Below are 19,847 nucleotides of genomic sequence, written 5' to 3'. Positions count from 1 at the left end.
GAAAGGAAAGATACACAACTAATTTGTATTTCTGACGATTATATCACTTAGACGATTGATTATATCATCAATTAATACAATTGTACAAATATTGTATTTTGTTACAGATTGTACTTGTATTCATGTGTTGCCTCGTGTATTATTGTATTTATGTGCTATAATGTGTGTTTGTATTTTTTTTTATCATTGACTGTTACAATTTGTATTAGAATTGTATAAAGAGAGGAGTATGCAAGCGAGAAAAGTTATAGAGAGGTGAGAGGCGAGCGGAATTTTTTTTTTAGTTATAAATTCTAACTGTATGTACAAATTTTAATTCTTGTAAACTATAATTGTATAACTGTAAGGACCGGTTTGGTAGGCGGTACTAGGTAGAATAATACATGGATTAAAATTTAATTCAACTAATATATTGTTTGATTACTTCATTTAATTTAATCCATGGATTGCTTATCCATCAGTGATATTTTCTTATCCCTTGAAAATGGAGGTTAAACCTTGGATAAAATTCCTAAATGACTAAACTAACCCTTTATTCTTTTTTTTTTTAATTTCTTTTGTAATTTAATTTCTTTTTTTATTTATATTAGAGTGGGTATAAATGTTCTTTTTTAATTCTCCAAATTCGTTTGGTAAAATTTAATGATTTTACTAATATTTTTTTCTCCATTTTTTCTTATTTCTTTTTATATTCAAGATAATTTGTCAATTACCCACTTGAACTATTGCTTTAAAAATAAAAATAAAATAAGCTTTAGGTATTAACAATTTAAGTAGTCTTAAATCTATGTTAAGTTTAAGATATATACTTAACCCACAAAAAATTAGAAATACATTGTGCCATCACTGATCTTCTTAGCGGTACATCATACCTTAAAATTAATAACAATTATATATATATATATGTATTTGATTTAACTAATTAAATGAAATAAATAATTCTCTAAAAAAATTATCCGGTCCGGTGGTTATCTACCTTGACCCAATTACATGAAATAAACACTCATAATAACACAATGGTATAATATGAAAGAATTTTTTGTAGAATTATAAATTAAACACAAAATTAAGTGAAAAGTAGTGAACCAAACACTTGACAAAAAATAATTCATACATTACTAATCCCTGTACTATCAATGTTTGTACCAAACGACCCCTAAATACATATCACATGTTTGACTTTGTAGGTAACTTTCAAATTTCGATTAGTTTTAAAATTATGGCTAATCCATAAACAAAGTTAAAGTGGTTATTTGTCAAAACCCTTGGAAATTCATCTTTGGGCCCTTATTAGTTGTCCGTTAACGGCCCATTAAAAAACCAAGTGCTTAAAAACGGGGGAGTTTTTTTTTGTATTCACTCATCAAAGTTTTGAACTCAGCAATCATGGAGGAAGAAAAAACTTTAACAGAGTTTGATGCCTTCGAACACCCAATGGAATTGGAACTGGAATTGCGAGACGGAGAAGAGGGAGGGGAAGGGGACAACGACGGAGATAACAACAGTAAAGAGGCTGATGATGAAGACGAAGACGTAGACGAAGAAGAAGATGATGGAAGCGGAGAGTATAAATTTCAATTCGGAGCTGAAATGGATCCTCTGGCATTCACCGAAGAGGACGCCTTTGGACGCCAGCCATACCAACAGTTTGAGCACCTCGAACACCAATATGAAGCTCTCGCTGCCAAAAAGCGGAAAGTTCAAGCCCTACCTCCCAGGTAATTTCGATAATTTGAGGCGAGAGGGAAAAAAAGCTGAATTTCTTGCTACACGGCAATGAATAATGAATAGTGATTGTACTCATGTAAGCGGAAATATATACATTTTATTTTGAATTTTTGACACGAAAATTTATACTTTGCCGAAGTACATGATGTAAAAATTCTACTATGTCTTTCTGAATCCATGCTCCCCTTCTCTTCTTAATACTCATGACGTTTCACCTTAGAATTAGCATAGAAAATTAAATAATCACCATTATGATGCCCCATTTATTTTTTGGGAACTTACATAAATCCCACTAGTTTAGTATCTAATTAGATACACTCTAGCTTGCAATATTACGTATCTTACCTGATTTTGGTGTCTAGACATGTATCTCGGGTATATGAGGTCAAAATTTAGGTTTAATTTGTTCTAGATTGTATCCATTTACGTAACAAATATCACTTGCCTCCCTCCCTTCCCCTTCTCTCCCATCTTGCTCACCACTTTCCCATGTATTTGGTATCAATACATGTATCTAGTGTGTATCTAGTGTTATTTGTATGTATTTCCACATACGAATCTTGCTCGCCTCCATCCCCAATCTCGCTGACCTCTCTCCTCTTTTTTGTGTATATGGTAGCAAAAATACATTTACACAAGTGTAAGATAAATAGGGAACTCTTGATAAGTGGTAAGATATGCAAAATTTTGAAACTATAGGTAATAATAGTTTATATGGTGGTGAAGTATGTCTAATTATGTAGTTCAGCTGCAGTTCAGTAATCACCTTAAGTTGTAATCGGCACTATAGCCAGAATAGTGATCAGAGAGATGAAAGAATATGTATTGAGGCATTGGTGAATGCTGAAACACCAATTTTCTTTTTGATAAGTTAATACATACCACACCTATTTATAAGTGTCAAACACAATACACAATGAAATTTGTGCAGACTGATATTATATCTAACTTAAAGTTAGAACTCTTTTGATGTTCTAATTCTCATATTCTAGCACTTCTAATAATTTTGTGATTGTTTTAACTAGGGGCGTGAGATGGGGTTGGTGGAATTAATTATCTCTTTGATTGCAGTACTGTTTACATGCTTTGTCTGGATTTTGGACACTTAGCCTCTTATTGACCTTCATTTTATATTAATTTCTTATACCATGTTTGATGATGGGTGTGTGAGTGAGTGCAGTGAGATCCCAGCAAAGAAATCTAGGCAAGAAGACCGTCAAGAAGATGGTCCAGGAGCAAGCTATGATGAAATATTGGAAGCTATGAATTATGGGATGAGGAAAAAATCAAGGAAGGTATGTTATCTGCTTGTTGTTTGTTCTATAATATTTTTTCATTAGCAGTCTGGGGAAACTTTGAACTCCATTTACAAAATACTAGATCTAAGCAGACCTCGGGCCCAAGCTCAACCTTGACAATTCATTTTTTTTGTTTTGCATTCTTTTGTGTTTTGGGTTCTCGGCTATTATTTTCTTATGAGAAGTCATTAGTTGAAAAACTAGAATCACCAAAACATGGTACTTTATTTTACTTTTACCAGCTTATGGTTTCAGATCCTTATTAAGGTCTTAAAGTCAAGGTCTTTAATTTCAAGCTTAAGATCTCCTATTATATCTCATTAAAACGAGTTTTCCTAATATAGTTGTTAAATGATAAGGGAATTTCAAATTGAATTACATGTAGCATTAATCATTTGGGAAAAAGATTGCTAATGCAAGCTGGTCATTGGGATTTTACTTGGACTTGGAAGATCTATGGAAGACTAAAGCTGCGACAAAGGTGGCACATTTTGGATGGGTTGCAGCTAGGAATGTTTGTTTAACTCAGAACTGATTACAAAGAGTTGGTTATGCCATATGCAGTAGATTAAAGAATACCTTGAGTTTTGAGGATATGAAGCACCATCTTGCTTACCTAAGCTAGGTTTGAGGTTAAGCTTGTTGATCTCCAGTGCTAACTGCTAAGGTTATGTCATACGAAGAGACACTTCCAGCTATAAGCTTAGCTAAGAAAAAACTCAATGATCTCAAAAAACTGATGGTGGTCGTGGTGCTTACCCAATGAGCTTTTGGCCTTCAACACATTCACATTATAAGCAATTCATGGAAGTTATGAATGGTTTAAGGAGTTACTATATTATTGAGTCCCGAAGAAAGAAAAGAATTTTTACAAATTAGTTTATGAACTATTGTCAATGATTTCCCTATCCGATGTTCCTATCTAACTATTAACTCACCTTGTGAAGCGATCGGTGTTAGGATCGTAAATAAGCAGGTGTAAACGCGAAAGCTAGCAAAGCAAATCTCGAAAGACCACGAGTAAGAAGACAATGAGAAATATACCAAAAGACACACAGATTTAACGTGGTTCGGGCAATCGACCTACGTCCACAAAGGAGATGAGCAATCCACTATAAACATGAGAGTATAAAATACAGAGGGAAACAACCTCAACCAATTCACTCGGAATACATGGGAGGTTTACACAAGTGATAACGTATCCAACTTGTGACCCATAAATTCTCCCCCTAACCAAACTCTCAAAGCCCTTAAGACTACATTGTGAATGCTGATTAAGTTAGAAGGAACATGCCTCTATTTATAGAGTCCTAAACCTTTTCCTACAAGAAAATGATTAGTCAATCCAAAACCTTTTCCTACAAGGAAAACCTATTTATGGTAAGAAATTTAGGGCAAATAAAACCCAACAAATCTCCCCCTTGGCTTGAATTTCTGACAAAATAAATTTGTCCACCTTCTTGACTTAATCTTCAACAACTTGCTTCTCTTCTCCATGATCTCCTTTGCAAAATTTATGTCTCAACACAGAAAACCTCTCTGAAACAATTTCTAATCTTCAACAACTTGCTTCTCCTCTCCATAATCTCCTTTGCAAAATTTATGTCTCAACACAGAAAACCTCTCTGAAACAATTTCTCCAACAAAATCTTCATTACTGTCAAAAAGGTTACTGCTAGAACTACACTGCCAAGATGAACACATCTTTCTAACCTGGTTCAATTATCGATTATCAAACCACTGAACCTGACTCCGTCATTGAACCTGGTTCTGATACCACTTGTTTGGATCGTAAATAAGCAGGTGTAAACACGGAAGCTAGCAAAGCAAATCTCGAGAAACCATGAGTAAGAAGACAACGAGAAATATACCAAAAGACACATAGATTTAACGTGGTTCGGTCAATCGACCTACGTTCACAAAGGAGATGAGCAATCCACTATAAACATGAGAGTACAAAATACAGAGAGAAACAACCTCAACCAATTCACTCAGAATACATGGGAGGTTCACACAAGTGATAACGTATCCAGCTTGTGACCCACAAATTCTCCCTCTAACCAAAACTCTCAAAGCCCTTAAGACTACATTGTAAATGCTGATTAAGTTAGAAGGAACATGCCTCTATTTATAGAGTCCTAAACCTTTTCCTACAAGAAAAGGATTAGTCAATCCAAAACCTTTTCCTACAAGGAAAACCTATTTATGATAAGAAATTTAGGGCAAATAAAACCCAACAATCGGTTCTCAATATATTTTGGATGGGCTTTGGCTATGTTTTGACTGTTCAGAACAATCTGAGGTTGTCGCCATTTTTATTGAAATTAGTTTATTAGGTAGTCTTTTTGCAACCTGTAATTTGACCACTCTTTATTTTCGGTTTCAAGTTCTTGTTTTGCATACTGTAAATATTGTGCAGATGCTAGTAATCTTCTGCTCACTATGTTATGTTGTACCATATGTAGCTCAAGAAGAGAGGTCGGCGGAAGGGATCAAAGAGTAAAGTTAGTCCAGAATTGACAAGAAAACTTGGTGATGCCACTCTTCATTATGCACATGGCCGTTACGAAGAGGTATGCATCTAGCATCGTGCATCGTGCATCCCTGATCTTGCTTGATCTGCATTTATAATTTTCTGCTTTGCGTGTAGATTTGATATCAATAAGGCATGAAAAGAATTATTTCATCAAGATTGTACTTTCTTTACACAGTAAAATATATGAATTGACACAAAATACCTTTTCTAAAAAAAAATATATATATATATGAATTGACACATGAAGTTGCTACTTTCTCTTTGTTGTTGTCAGTAATGGTCCTGCTCTAACAAATGAACCTATTTTTGCTTCTGGATATTTGTCCCTACTTGTTTTTTGATTGGTATTTTCTGTCAATTATATGTAAAAATTTTGTGCACACCTGTTGAGGAAGTGGTCTTTTCCCCGTTCTTGATGGATTTGGTTTAGGAAGGGCTCTATAACAGCTATTAGTCCTTCCATTTCTTATTTATCTCATTATTAGTGTTCTCTGTTGCAGGCCAAACTTGTGTTGCGTGAAGTCATTCGTCTTTCGCCAAACCTTCCTGATCCATACCATACACTTGGCCTGATTTACAATGCTATGGGTGATAAGAAGAGAGCTATGAATTTCTACATGCTTGCAGCACATTTGTCACCGAAGGATGCATCTCTATGGAATCTCCTGGTTGCTTGGTCCACGTGAGAATTCCTTGGACTTCTTGTATCATCATTTTTTTCTGTCTTTTCTTATCTTTTTTTTTTCTGTTGTATATACATTTCAAGAAAATCACAGTTGAGCTGTCTACTCATGTATGGTGTAAAAATATGTCATCCTTATTCCTTTTCTTATTTCATTTAGCACTGTATTATCGTTCCTATGTGGAGTAGATTCCTGCATATATTTAGAGATCCAGTGTTTAGGGGAAAAAGTTATCCCCTTGAGATAAATCTTTGTCCCCTACGCGTTCAGTGGTATGCCAAAATGCTGATCACTTTCTGAAATGGGCTTTCTCTGACCTTCCTTTCAACTTTGACAGTTATGTATTCCCTAATGGAAGGGGATCCTTTGAAAACTAACACAAAAATTCCATTATCATCTACTGTTTTCTTTAACCTTCTGAAAAAGTGAAGGAGACATATATGCTTAGATGGACAGTTAGGGGTACTTTGTGTTACTTTTGGTTTTAAAGACATTGAGAGAGATGAACCACAAGGATACAAATATATTTACTTCTTGTATGATGCTTAAGTGATAGTTTGGTTCTAAAGGAGCTCAATGATATATTGTGGGGGGAAAAAAAACCCATTCTGCATTAGGAATTAAGTAAGCATCAGGTCTGTGCGTGTTGGATACTGATGCACGAAGTTCAGATGTTCTACATTTTGAGTGACAGCCTACTGAAGGATCTTTTTTGTATCACATCTCTTGGTCAATTAATTTAGGAATGTGTTATGTATGTGACGGTAGAAATTTGACCTGTTTCCTTTTAAACCTATGATGAAATAGCAAATATGTATTGTTCACCATGTTTATGTTGCCAATTTTAGGTTTTGTTTTTAAAATTGTTGTATAAAATTGCTCCCCGGTTCCTGTTTATTTTTGCAACATTTGGTGCTTCTTGAGTATTGTCAGTTAAAAGATAATTGTAACTGTACAGAGAGCAGGGAGATAGGAAGCAGACCCGCTATTGCCTTTCCAAAGCAATAAAAGCAGACCCTGAAGACCTTAGTCTAAGGTTTCAAAGGGCTTCAATATATATTGAACTTGGAGATTATCAAAAAGCTGCAGAGCAGTACGAACAAATTGCTCGTCTATGCCCTAATGACGTTGGAGTACTTAAGACGGCTGTTCAGGTGTCTGCATCTATTCTTCCTTCAATATCTATCAAACTTTGTTATCTTATTGATTTACATAAAGTGGTCGAGTTAGGTCCAAGATCCATTTCTCTACATGGTATTCACTTCGATTCCATCTAGAATGTATTGTTTTCGATGTTGGATCTTTCATCTTTTATTGTCCACGCTCCAGATGTCCAGTCGTGTGTGGGGGGTGTTGGAGTCCCACTCTGTTTGTGGGCTGGGTACGTGGACTCCTTAGATGGTCTTAGACAATCTTTCCCTCATGAGTTAACTTTTGGGATTGATTTTGCCCAACGTCCATTTTTAAACATGATATCGTGCAGGATCCAACCCAATTCTTTTATTTTTTTTGATGTTGGCCCCCCATATTAAATTGTCCATGCTCCAGACATTGTCCAGGACTGTGCTTGAGGTGGGGTGTTAAAGAGTCCATATCAGATGAAAAAGGGTTGGTTGATGGTCTTGATATGTAGTCTTAGGCAATCTTTCCACCTTGCGCTAACTTTTTGAGTTGAGTTAGGCCCAAGATTTATTAGAGGTGTTTTGGCCTAAGCGCCAAATGTTTACATGTTGAATGCCTCATCTTATGCTATTTTTTAAAATCCATCTTACTCTCTATTGTCATCCTCATGTTCTTTGGACATCATTTGTCTTTATATTACTAATAAAGAAAACATGTTTTTTACTATCACTATTTTTTTTTATCAAGTGTTTCATCAATAATATCAAGGTTTTGAGTCTGAAAAATTGACGAGAACATGCCAGGAGAATCATTTAGTTCAATAATTACAGGATTTTTATTGTCTATATATAATTAATGCTGTTTCAAATAGTACTTACTCTCATATTCCATCGTTAAGCATGAAATTGATTTCTTGTCTGCTTCTCCAGTTTTACAGCAAATGTGGCAAACATGAGTGCTCTGTTGGTATCCTCGAAGACTACCTGAAAAATCATCCAACTGAAGCTGATTTAAGTGTGATACATCTGTTAGCTGTGATACACATGGAAGACAATGCACATTTAAAAGCTCTTGATCTAATTGAGTGGGCAAAGCAGAGATATTTTACAGGGAAACAGATGCCTTTTAATTTAAATATCAAAGCTGGAATATGTCATTTACATCTTGGCCATATAGAGGAGGCAGAGGTTTGTTTGAGCTTGATGTTGAAGTTTCTTGTTGCTTTTAGAAGTGCCATCACTCATAATAACTATGCCATGTTGAGTTCTTTATGCAATGTAAAGGCTGATCAAGTACAGTAGTTCGTAAAACAATAAGTGAAACACACTATTCTGATGAGTATAACAGTGGAAGTGTGAATAATTTCTCTTTGTACGTGCTACTGGAATCATGGCAACTGGACTAGGTTTTCGGAGTTGCTCTATTTTTCCTCTTAGTATTAACTGTTGTTATGGGTTACAGTGGGTGTTGCTGTTCAAGGGAAAATATCTGTCTGAGATTCCATTTGGTAGCTCCTGCATATTTATGTAACATAACGATGGAAAAGCTAAATGTGGTCACAATTTATTCAACTAAAACTTTGTATCTATAGGGGAGAACATGCAGAATAGGACCCACATGGGACTTATAACTTCATGCTAATTAGCTAAAGTGACTCTAAAGTGGCCCAAGTTGTGGGTAGTTTTCCGAGGTGAAGATTGAGGAACAGGAGGACTCTGACAAAATGAGGTCTCAGAAGTACTTATAGTCTTATACATCTCAAGTTTTGTACTTCTTAACGATGACCTCCGATCATAGTGGGAACCCTGAATCTCACAGGTTGTAGAATTCTTTATTAAGCCCAGAGCTTAGTCTAATCCTGAAGTGAAATCCAATCTTACCTCTTCTAAATACCCTATTCGACAACAACAACAACATACGCAGTGTATTCCCACCAGTGGGGTCTTGGGAGGGTGGTGTGTATCCTATTCTGTTGTCTCTAAAAAAATTCTATTCTATTTGTGTATGAATTTGAACTGAAGTTTTATGCTATTCTTACTTTGTAAAGCAATGTGCAGATTATTTTCCGTGCTGTACAATCTGAAAATGCATCTCAACATCCTGACATAGTCACTGAGGTCGCGGACTCCTTTATGACACTTGAATACTATGAATCAGCTTTGAAGTACTATATGATGCTTGTTGGAGATGGCAACAAAAATAATGTAAAGAAATAACACTCCCCCTTTTACTGCTTCTTTGTACATTGCAATGTTTTATCCTTTCACTTGGAAGCATGTGTATATGTGCCCTTTCTGTACTATCAAGCAGACCAACCATGCTCAGTTGATCTGTTATTGAGAGGAACCTTGTTGAACTATCTACTAGTAAAGCATATATATCTTCTGAAACTCCTTTTATTATCTTTTGGTGGTTAATCCATTTCAGTTCTTTTCAGGGCTATTTGCACTTGAGAATTGCCCAGTGTTATGTATTTTTGAAGGAAAGCGTGCAAGCAATTGAGTACTTCTATAAAGGTATAGCATATGTTATATGATAGTGTGTGTGTATATATATTTATCGGTGCATAGACTTCATTAAATACTAATAGCTCTGGTGTGACATAACTTACCTCCTCATCTATATACCCTCCTGCAGAATGGGTTTATTTTGTGTTAGTGACTTGCTTAAGTCTGTTGATGCTCCAAATCTATTCAATGTCTTTATCTAATTTATTTTTCTTTTCAGCTGTAAATGAACTTGAGGATAGTGTTGATGCTCGATTAACCTTATCATCGATCCTTCTTGAAGATGGCAAAGATGATGAAGCAGTTTCTTTGCTTTCCCCTCCCAAAGTATCAGGTATAAATCATTTGCTTGGGATACTTTTAGCATTCTATTATGTGGATCATTATACACTTCTTTTAAGAGCTCTGTGGTTCATTTCCAGAATCTTCAGGTGACTCAAGTTCTGATACATCAAAATCTTGGTGGCTTAGTAGCAAGATAAAGCTGAAGCTTTGCCAAATTTATAGATCTAAAGGGTCTCTAGAGGCTTGTGTTGATGTTATTTTTCCTTTGATTCGTGAGACATTGTTTCTTAAGTCTGTCCAACCGAAGGTAAGCTTACTCTTTTCATTTATGACCCTGAAGTTTGCTAGTTAGGGATGTTTCTTTTCAAAAATGATATTTCAATTAGTTAGTCGGGGGGTGGGGGCATTGACATGAAAGTTTCTTCATGCAGCTCAAAAAAATCTACTTATAACAAAAATAAATAAATCTAGAGTTGAAACTTTCATAGCAATCATTCATTGTCACTATACTTACTAAGTTACATCCCTGGGCAACTTGCTTGGGACAAACACAACTTTCTGGCTGGCATTTATCTGGTATACTGCTAGAATGTAAGCCATTAAATGTCTAGGGAAGAGCAGAAAAGTAGCTGATCACATACCTTTGTCTAGAACAATGTAGCCCAGTGCCGAAAAGCGCAAAGTGCTACTAAAGCTTGGCTTTGATGAAGGTGCAACGGAGAAAAACCCAACAAAGGTTGGGGTCGATCCCACGAGGAGTAAGAGTGTGTCAAGGTGTCCAAGAGTGTTAATTTGTGAATTTCCTAAGTTATATTCTTCAAATAAAACAGTAAGTGAACAGTTAACTCTAAAACTAGACTATTTTACTCCGAGCATTTGGGGATCTCAGATGTGTCGGTATCAATGGTGACTTGTTATTTTGATGAATCATTTCTTCGGACAGAAGAACTTAAATAGAAATACTTGATAGCATTGCATATACATTTATACAAAACTTCTAGTCTTCTACCTGAGCACACACAACAGAGCTGTAGATAGCGAAAAAAGAATGAACGGGTCTTGTAGGATTCCCAAGAAATTCTTTGATTTCTTCCGGAAACAGATAGATATTCTCCATCCAAAAGCCAGAATATTATGGAAGGTTTATAAAAACATGAACCAATTACCAAAATCACATTTTTATAAGCTGCGAATGTTATTGAACACTTGGATGCAAGAAAGTATGATTTGTTTTTGATTTTGAAAAGGATCGGGGTTGTAGCCTCAATTAGTTTTAGCTAGTTCATGAACACAACTATCTGCTGAAATACGTAGGATAATGAAAATAATTCAATTGATAATTACTTACTGGAGTTTCCCAACTCTAGCAAGGGAATCCCCATTAGTTCTTTCAAACCCATGGGAAAAATATTAAGACCCAATTGATCGACCCAAGTACGAATCTCCCTATTCCTATTTTGATTCCATTAATCAAGCGTAAGTTTTTTTGAGAATGGTATATCTTTCTACTTGTTCAATACCAATCCAATTTCCACTCTTGCGAGCAAGAAATGGATGTGAAGGGCTTAATCTAGTGTTTGCAATCACAATAAGAATAGAAACTCCAGCTATAAGGTGAGTGAACGGTTAACTCCAAATCCTCCCCATTCCTTTGGATGATGTGACAGCTCTTGAATTCACTAAATGTTGCTTGTTAATTTCTTCCTTTGTATCCCACAAAAAGTTCTGTTGAAGTCTTTGCAACTTGTCACTTTACAAGGTCAAGGAGTGCAAAAGTGATTTAAATTGTTGGAAGTAAGGCATTTCTCCTTGAAGTGAATTAATGCATGCAAGGTCAAAGTTATCTTGGACATGGGTATCCTAGTTGCATAATAGCATTGCTTTGTAAAGACATCCATAATGAGTATCCAAATAGAATCAAACACAAGCTATAACCATACTTCAAAATTATGTGTTTACTTTAAGTGAAGTTATTTAATTATCTAGAATAAATGTCCAGTTGTTAGCATCATTTCACTCTCAGAGATTGCCTTGTATCTAACTTGTTCTTAGTATTGTTAAATGTGTTCGTAACTCCTGAAACTCAGTGAAGTCCATGTTGTGCGCTTTGTCGCACTTAGTTAGCGCTTTAGTGTAGGCGTCATGAAGCTAAGGCATGTGCACCTTCACCAATGGGTTTTGTCGTTAAGGGCATATGTATAGTTTATCATAGTTCTCCTATTCTCTCCAAGAGTCCAAGTAATTATTGTTTGTATTTGTAGTTACATTTTTTTAAAATTAGATTTCTATTTTCTATTTCATTGGCGATTTCTTCACTAAAGCTGGCGCTTTGATTGCACTTTGTGATTAAAGCTCAAACAAACTTCTTTAGGCTCTTTTTGCAATTTGCACTTTTAACTTTTGAGTTTTGACTGCTCTGCTTGTTCTTTCTTTATTTGGTGGATATATTTTTAGGTCAAAGTGCGGAGAAGGCTATCTAAAAGTGTTCTAAATCAAAGAATCAAGGTTGTGGACGATCACCAAACAGATACCATCTTTCATGGCTTTAAGCCTGTAGCTTTGGCATCTGATCTGTGAGTTTGACTTTTACTATTTTGTGCTTTTTCTTTCAACTCCTTAGCTGAGGATTCTATGGGGCAAAGTAGCCAACCAAGCAGTTTCAGGGGTTGAGCTTATAATATAGCCAAGTCTTGTCCATGAAATGTTTTGGAAAAAAATAAGATCTGTTTGTGGACAAATTGTTTCATTTACATTTATATCATTTCTTAAATATCAATTTGGGTGGGTTTCTTTATATTTTTACTAAAACTTGACATTAAATTTTGTAAGGAAAGACATATCCTTACAAATGATTGGCATACATAGAGGTCATACCGTCCATTTCTTTTCAAGCTGCGAAAGCTCTTGAGATTAATATATATTTTTTTATAAGGTAACTTGCATATATATCAAAAGTCAACACCAGGGGTGTTTCTGGAAGGTAATTACGAACTCCATAAAAAGGAGACAAATGGAGGGCTAAGATAGAGAACTAATTTTTTTTTGGTGACTGGTGGCCAGGCCAGCTTTCTCACACGTCGACTAACATTTTACCAGAAAAAAACAGAGAATTAACATCTATCTTTATTACACTTCGCCTATCAGATTCTATGAGATCTCATGTATCCTCAAATAGATAATTTTTACACCAAAAGAAGAAGAGACTTTAAGACAGTTCATCCTAAATAAGTTGATGGATTTGCTAGAAATTTCAAAGAGTCTTGAATTTCTTTCCTTCCAGGCAACACACCAGATGCAGGCTGGACTGGTTTGCCACCAGTGCTGAGTAAAGTTGAATTTGTGCTGAAATGCCGTTGTGTGTTCAAACAGTGGTGCCTCTTAGCTACTGTTTGAGCATGAATTCTCAAATATTTTTAGGAAACCAGATTTGGGTGAAGTTAGGATTGAAATTTCAACACGTATTTGGCCATAGTTTTTGGGTAACATAATCCACTTTTTTTAAAAAAAAACATGAAACATGGTTTATACCCATAAGTTTGACACAAAATTATCATTTTCATAATGAACTTGGTAATACATTACCCAAAAATCATAACACAATATTTCATAAAATTGCTCATAACACAATTACCGGCTATTACAATAGTTATGTAGATCCATTGATGTTTCTTCTAGATTTCCTCCTTTCTACGAAATAGCAAAACTCGAAGATTTACTAATTTATTTATTGCTATACTTACATAGAATGTGGCGGAAATGGATAGTTGGCCGATAAGAATACGTTTAACGAGGGGCTGGGTAGATAGAATTATAGTTGGAGTCATAATTGATGTTTACTTTAGTATAAAATATAGAAGTTTGGAGTAAGCTTTAAAATTTTGAAAGAACTTGCAAGTATATTTTGGCCCAAAGTTTCATTTTCTTATTGTTGCAGATTTCGGGATTTTGCCAAACAATTTCTGCAAATTCAACCCCTACCCACCCACAAAAAAATGTTCCTTATCTCGGTTTCACAGGTAAACCATTTAAAAAGAGGAATAGAAGGGCTTATCAGAAAATAGAAAAAGAAGAAAAAAACTGGAGGGAGATCTGGATTAACTTACTACATGATCAAAAAGATCTGTATTAACTTACAATAGTTTGTGGCAAGGACAAATCATCGAAGAGCTGTTGAACCTATGATGGTGGCACCTCACAAGCATCCGGCCTTAAGAAAGTGATGGATAAAATTTCTCCAATTGAGCTCCCGACATGTTGGTCAAAGAAAGATCCAATGTCTTCAACCTTTTCCATGTGTAGGAAATTAGCGTTTCTTGTCAAGAGAGATACCATTGCTTCTCCTTTTCTAGTGCTTGTTGTTGAACTATCTCTTGTTTCTGAAATATTGTTAACAGTCATGCTCCATTTTATATCATGCCAAATGTTTCTGTGGCTGTTATCCCCAAGTCAGGAGCTAGAATTCTTTTACTTGAGATGACAGCCTTAGCATGCTACTAATTAAACTAGAAAAGTGAGATGCTGAGTACTTTTAGTTAGTCTTTCAAATAGTGGGTTGAAAATCAATTTTAGACACTCTATTAGCCATTTCAACCCAAAACTTAGAGGACGAATTTTGAATTCAACCTATTGTCACCTATATTTAAGTAATGGGACACTTCCACAGACCTCCTCCAGGTTTGGTTTCGTAATATTAATGTCACTTGTGTTTTGTGATATGATGTCTGCCTCCATTATACTGTTTTTTTAACAGTTGTTTGTATCTATTTAATGTTAATGCAAAAAAAATTATAATTTGACCAGTTTGTCCTTTCTAATTTATCATCAAATTTTAGTTTTAAGAAAAATGCTTTTTGAGAAGTAAGAATCAATGAAAAGAGAGAAGCAGAAACTTGCCACATTATTATCTGAAGCACCCACGATGCTACAAGTATAAAATCGCAATTAGGCAAAAAACTTGACAATCCCACCTAGCTGAAGCATCCCACAGTTACACAGTTATTGAGATCTTTTGTTATTCACTTACCTGCGATTTAACCTGTGGTTATGAAGGAGGTATATAATAGATAGATCTCAATAGTGGAAGGTAAATAATGAATCTTATGGCTTTTTGATAGGTCAAAAGCTGCAAGAGCAAAAAAATTGCTTCGGAAGAAAGAAATGTTAAAGGAAGCAAAAAAAGCTGCAGCTTTGGCTGCTGGAGCTGACTGGAAAAGTGACGATTCGGACAGTGAGTTTCCTGTGAGAAGCCCATAGCCAATGTCTTCTATTATCGCACATGTTACATACTTTATACCTTTGATTTTAACCTAATACTTCCTTCTCTTTCTTGTATGGTGTCCTAATTCTTAAGGAGGAGCACGTATACCGGGAGCCTCCACTACCAGATCTTCTAAAAGACGAGGAACACCTGTGCCTTATTGTAGATGTTAGTATTTCTTGCTTCCCATCTCATCTTTTTCTTTAATTTTTAACTACTTCCTCTCCTTTCTTTCTTTCTTGCTTGCTTGTTTTGATTGTTATCTTTTTCTTTCTTTTCCTTAATGATCATGTCAGTTTCATGTGAGCTCTTGTTCCATTTTCACACATTAATGCTCTTGTTGTGTTTATTCGTTTTTAGACGAACACATGCTTACAGTTTTTATACCAGACAGATAGTCATTTAGTCTAAGCAGTGGTATGAGATGTCTTCTTTGACATGTATAGTTGAATATGATTAACATACACAGGAAATTTCAATGCTAAATAGATCTCTGATTCTTTGTCTGCTCTATTTACTAGTACTTGTAGTTCTGTCAGATAGAATGCAATTTTTCACTTTTAAGTCCTTTTTTTGTAGCTCTGCAAGGCTTTAATATCCTTGCAAAGGTATTGGGATGCACTTGAGATCATTAATCTGTGTCTAAAATTGGCATCCAGCACATTGTCTGTTGAGAAAAAAGAGGAGCTGCAAGCTCTAGGAGCTCGTAAGTTTCAACTTGTAGTGTTAGCACTCTCTCCCTTTACTTTTGTTTGTATAAACTACTTTGAGACATCTGTTGGCAGGTTGATATATACTAGGTTTGATTAATGTTGTAAAGTGAATGGCAGAGATGCATATGCTTGCTGAAACGTTCTTTTTCTATCTTGTAGAAGTAGGATATAACATTGCTGATCCCATCCATGGGTTCGATTGTGCACGTTCCATTGTCAGTCAGCATCCTTACAGCTTTGCAGCATGGAATTGCTACTACAAAGTAATATCAAGGTATCAGCAAAATTTGTATCAGTATTCTGAACGCTCTTCTGTTTTTGTGGTTGGTACTAGCGGAATTGGTTTCTGTTTCCCTTGTTAAGCAGGTACTTGGCAGAATTAACTGAATAATATAGGTAATTAACTGTTTGTAAATGTTTGTTTGCACTCTCTGATTCTGCCGAGTTCCCGTGAGTTGAGATAGGGAGACTGCGGCTAATAAGTTTCTTATGCCTAAACCATGTTGGAAATATTTCATACGGTGCATTTAATAAATTTTATTACATTCACCACTAAAGTAACAAGGATTGTTTTTGTGGGTGGGAATTTTTGGGGACTAACAGTCAGCAAGCACCGGCATGGATTGGTTCTTAGGATTTATATATCCTGAATGTACTACAGAAAGTTCTTGGAGGGACATGGTTGTCATTGGTCGTGTTGGAACCCACCACCCATGCAGTAGTATTTTGAGTATAACATTATGTTTTTTGGTAAGGTCGGTAAATGATAAAGTACCACATTAAGGTTATGAATAGCTATTTGATTCATGCTCCTTGTTTGACTTCTTTCCTTCAATAGAATAATGTTATTTTGTATTATTTGAATTCATTTTGGTGTCTTTAACATCTTAGCTTTTCAGGTTTTCCTATTATTATATCCTATACTCTAATAAATTAAAGTATAATGATGCATTTGCATCCTACAACAACAATATGCTCAGTGTAAATTCACAAGTGGAGTCTGGGGATGGTAATATGTAGACCACACCCGCTTGTATTAATCTTTGTGCTAATCGTATTTTTTCCACCATCTCATTGTCCATGATGTGATCCAGCAGCCTGCTTTTCCAGTAGCATTTTGAGAATCATAATTTGATTTATGCTCCTCTATTTTGTTTGACCTGTTTTCTATTTTAAACTGTAGATTGGCGTCTGTCCTTCAACAGCAATTTTACAATCATCAGAAAGTTAATTGACATAAATAATACATATTTTATATTATTTTGAATTCACTTTGACATCTTTAGATCTCCAAGCGTTTCACGTATCATTATTTCCTATACTCTTACCAAATTAAAACATATAATTGCATTCGGACATTCTAGTATAAAACTTTGTGCTTGCTAAAGTAGGTGGTTCAGTTTGGGAAGGAGGCACTATCTTATGCATTCAATGTAAATACAGTTCTTAGATTTGAACTTCAACTCAATTAGCTGACACTTTTTCGTAACTTCAGTTGTTTTTTTGTCAGCCTAGTATTCTATAGTCTTTCAATTGTTTTCCTGTCCTCTGTAGTTTTGAAACTTAAACATCTTTGCCACCTTGTCATATTTTCTTGAATGTTAAATTCTTTAATTAGATTAGTATGTATTCATATAAGCTGTAGCATTCTGGGTTGAATTTTTCAATCTCAAGAAAATTGGTTATTCATGCATTCAGTTCTTTTATAACTAAGCTGTAAGACAACGACAACAACATATACCCATTGGAGTCCCACAAAGCGGGGTTTGGAGAGGGTAGAATGTACCCAGACCTTACCACAACCTCTGATATGCGAAATATATATTTTCAGTAGAACATCAGCAGAAAGTAGTTACTTGAGATTTGATACTACAGTGAAAATCTTGTCCAGAATAAGATTTGAAGCCTTTAAAGATGCAAAAGAAAAAGAAAATACTTTCTTAATGAAAAAATCAAAAAGAGAACCCTCCTCTTACTAATTCATGACTGCATGATCTTATCTCCGATTTTTATTATATTGTAACTTGTTTGTTTGATTATGAATGATCATGTGCAGACTAGATAATCGGCATTCGAAACATAGCAAGTTCTTGAACCATATGCGTGTCAAACACAAAGATTGCATACCACCAATTATTATTGCTGGTCATCAGTTTACCACGATCAGCCATCATCAAGATGCGGCTAGAGAGTATTTAGAAGCTTATAAGCTGATGCCAGATAATCAGTTGATAAATCTCTGTATCGGTATGGGTTTCTTCTAACAATCACAAATAAACGAAGGCAGACTTTGACATTGTTTTATCTTTCATGGTATCAATTTCAAGGTTTGCCTTTTTTTTTTCTTTCCAGGAAGTGCTTTAGTAAATGTAGCTCTTGGATTCAGACTTCTGAACAAGCATCAGTGTGTATTACAAGGAATGGCTTTCCTGTACAATAATTTGAGGCTCTCAGGAAACAGTCAGGTTCTACTTTGAACTTGTCTAGCCTTCTGAAATACGACCTTTTTTTGACGATCTAAAGTTTAATAGTTTTCTTTTCCATTACATCAACATAGTTAGAGGTGTCTGGGGAGCATCTAAAGGGGGACTCCTTGAATCTCTTTTGTAGGAAGCACTGTTTAATTTTGGTCGAGCTTGTCATCATGTTGGTCTTGTTTCTGAAGCTGCCATATATTATCAAAGGGTACTTGACACTCATGAAGACGATTATCCCATCCCAAAGCTTCCTAATGAAAACCCAGATCCCGTGGAAAATAGAAAACCAGGTTATTGTGATCTACGCAGAGAAGCAGCATACAATCTGCACTTGATTTACAAAAATAGTGGAGCACATGATCTGGCAAGACAGATACTGAAAGATTACTGTACTGTATGACAATATGCGCCCACAAATTTACACAGATTTTATCTCTACCTCTGTGAGGGAGAGAGATCGTTTTTGAAACAAGTGTAATATAAAATTTGTTACAATAATTTGCCTTTTTATCAACTTATCTTGTCTGATTGGATTATTAAATATGGATTAACAACTCAAATCAGACAAACAACTCTCAAAATAGCATGAGCCAAAAAAGTGAGTATAAACGCTCGCAACGTGTGTTGAACAATCAACCAAGTATTGACACCATGTCTATTCCACATTCTCAACCTAACATCTTCATCTTTAATAAACTGAAACGTTGTTATTATAAAATTTCAGTATATAGATTGCATGATTTTTTATTCTTGGACCAACTGAAAAAAGGATGACAAGGATAAATTATCTTAAGTAAAACTCACATATTTGATTTTATAATAAGAAAGGACGGCATGAAAATAGTATAGCGAGAGATATATGGGAGATTCCCATAGCAACAACTTTTATGCTAAGGATCAATATAAAGCCTATCAAGCCTATCGAATATAATTTTCAATTACACACCTATATAGGGCTAAATAATATTTTTGTTATAAATATTAATATCATTATCACTAAATATAATATGATTATTGCTCAAAAATGATTTTATTTATATATAGTTGTATGTTTATAGTTATAGAAATCCAAATAAATTTCTCAAAAGTACTTGCAATATGTAATGACCAATAGATCCTTAAAATAATTCTGTAAATAATAATAATAATAATTAAAAGAAACAAACAAATGACATGGTGTAATCAACATCAACTGCGGTAGTTCATAGTTTAAGTGGATGGTAACTGTTATCCATGGAGAG

General features: G+C 35.0%; 1 protein-coding gene across 2 annotated transcripts; it reads left to right on the top strand.

Annotated features, from left to right (window-relative positions):
• The first annotated feature begins 1,359 nt into the window (after positions 1-1,359).
• On the top strand, positions 1,360-19,120 carry LOC101258763 (uncharacterized). 2 transcript variants are annotated; one of them, XM_004241803.4, is made up of 18 exons: positions 1,360-1,718; positions 2,909-3,023; positions 5,492-5,599; positions 6,063-6,244; positions 7,204-7,399; positions 8,297-8,554; positions 9,425-9,571; positions 9,805-9,883; positions 10,095-10,208; positions 10,297-10,466; positions 12,614-12,732; positions 15,274-15,397; positions 15,510-15,584; positions 15,996-16,122; positions 16,289-16,403; positions 18,186-18,376; positions 18,482-18,594; positions 18,740-19,120. In XM_004241803.4, the coding sequence occupies exons 1-18, from the start codon at positions 1,387-1,389 to the stop codon at positions 19,004-19,006; spliced, it is 2,832 nt and encodes a 943-aa protein (XP_004241851.1). In that variant the 5' UTR covers positions 1,360-1,386; the 3' UTR covers positions 19,007-19,120. The 2 variants fall into 2 exon arrangements, with proteins under 2 accessions (XP_004241851.1, XP_019070018.1); XM_019214473.3 differs by having other exon boundaries at positions 10,276-10,466.
• The last annotated feature ends 727 nt before the right edge of the window (positions 19,121-19,847 follow it).

Source organism: Solanum lycopersicum, chromosome 6 (assembly GCF_036512215.1).
Source record: "Solanum lycopersicum chromosome 6, SLM_r2.1".
In the NCBI taxonomy this organism is placed as follows: Eukaryota; Viridiplantae; Streptophyta; class Magnoliopsida; order Solanales; family Solanaceae; genus Solanum; species Solanum lycopersicum.
The sequence above is the reverse complement of the archived record's forward strand: the minus strand, read 5'-3'. Positions and strand labels throughout refer to the sequence as shown.

What these genes read in the sequence shown, in the direction of transcription:
- LOC101258763 (XM_019214473.3), top strand. Translation starts at nt 1,387, where the DNA reads ATGGAGGAAGAAAAAACTTTAACAGAGTTTGATGCCTTCGAACACCCA. An exon ending in CACATGGCCGTTACGAAGAG is followed by an intron (nt 5,600 to 6,062) that starts GTATGCATCTAG and finishes TCTCTGTTGCAG; the next exon opens with GCCAAACTTGTGTTGCGTGA. An exon ending in CTCCTGGTTGCTTGGTCCAC is followed by an intron (nt 6,245 to 7,203) that starts GTGAGAATTCCT and finishes GTAACTGTACAG; the next exon opens with AGAGCAGGGAGATAGGAAGC.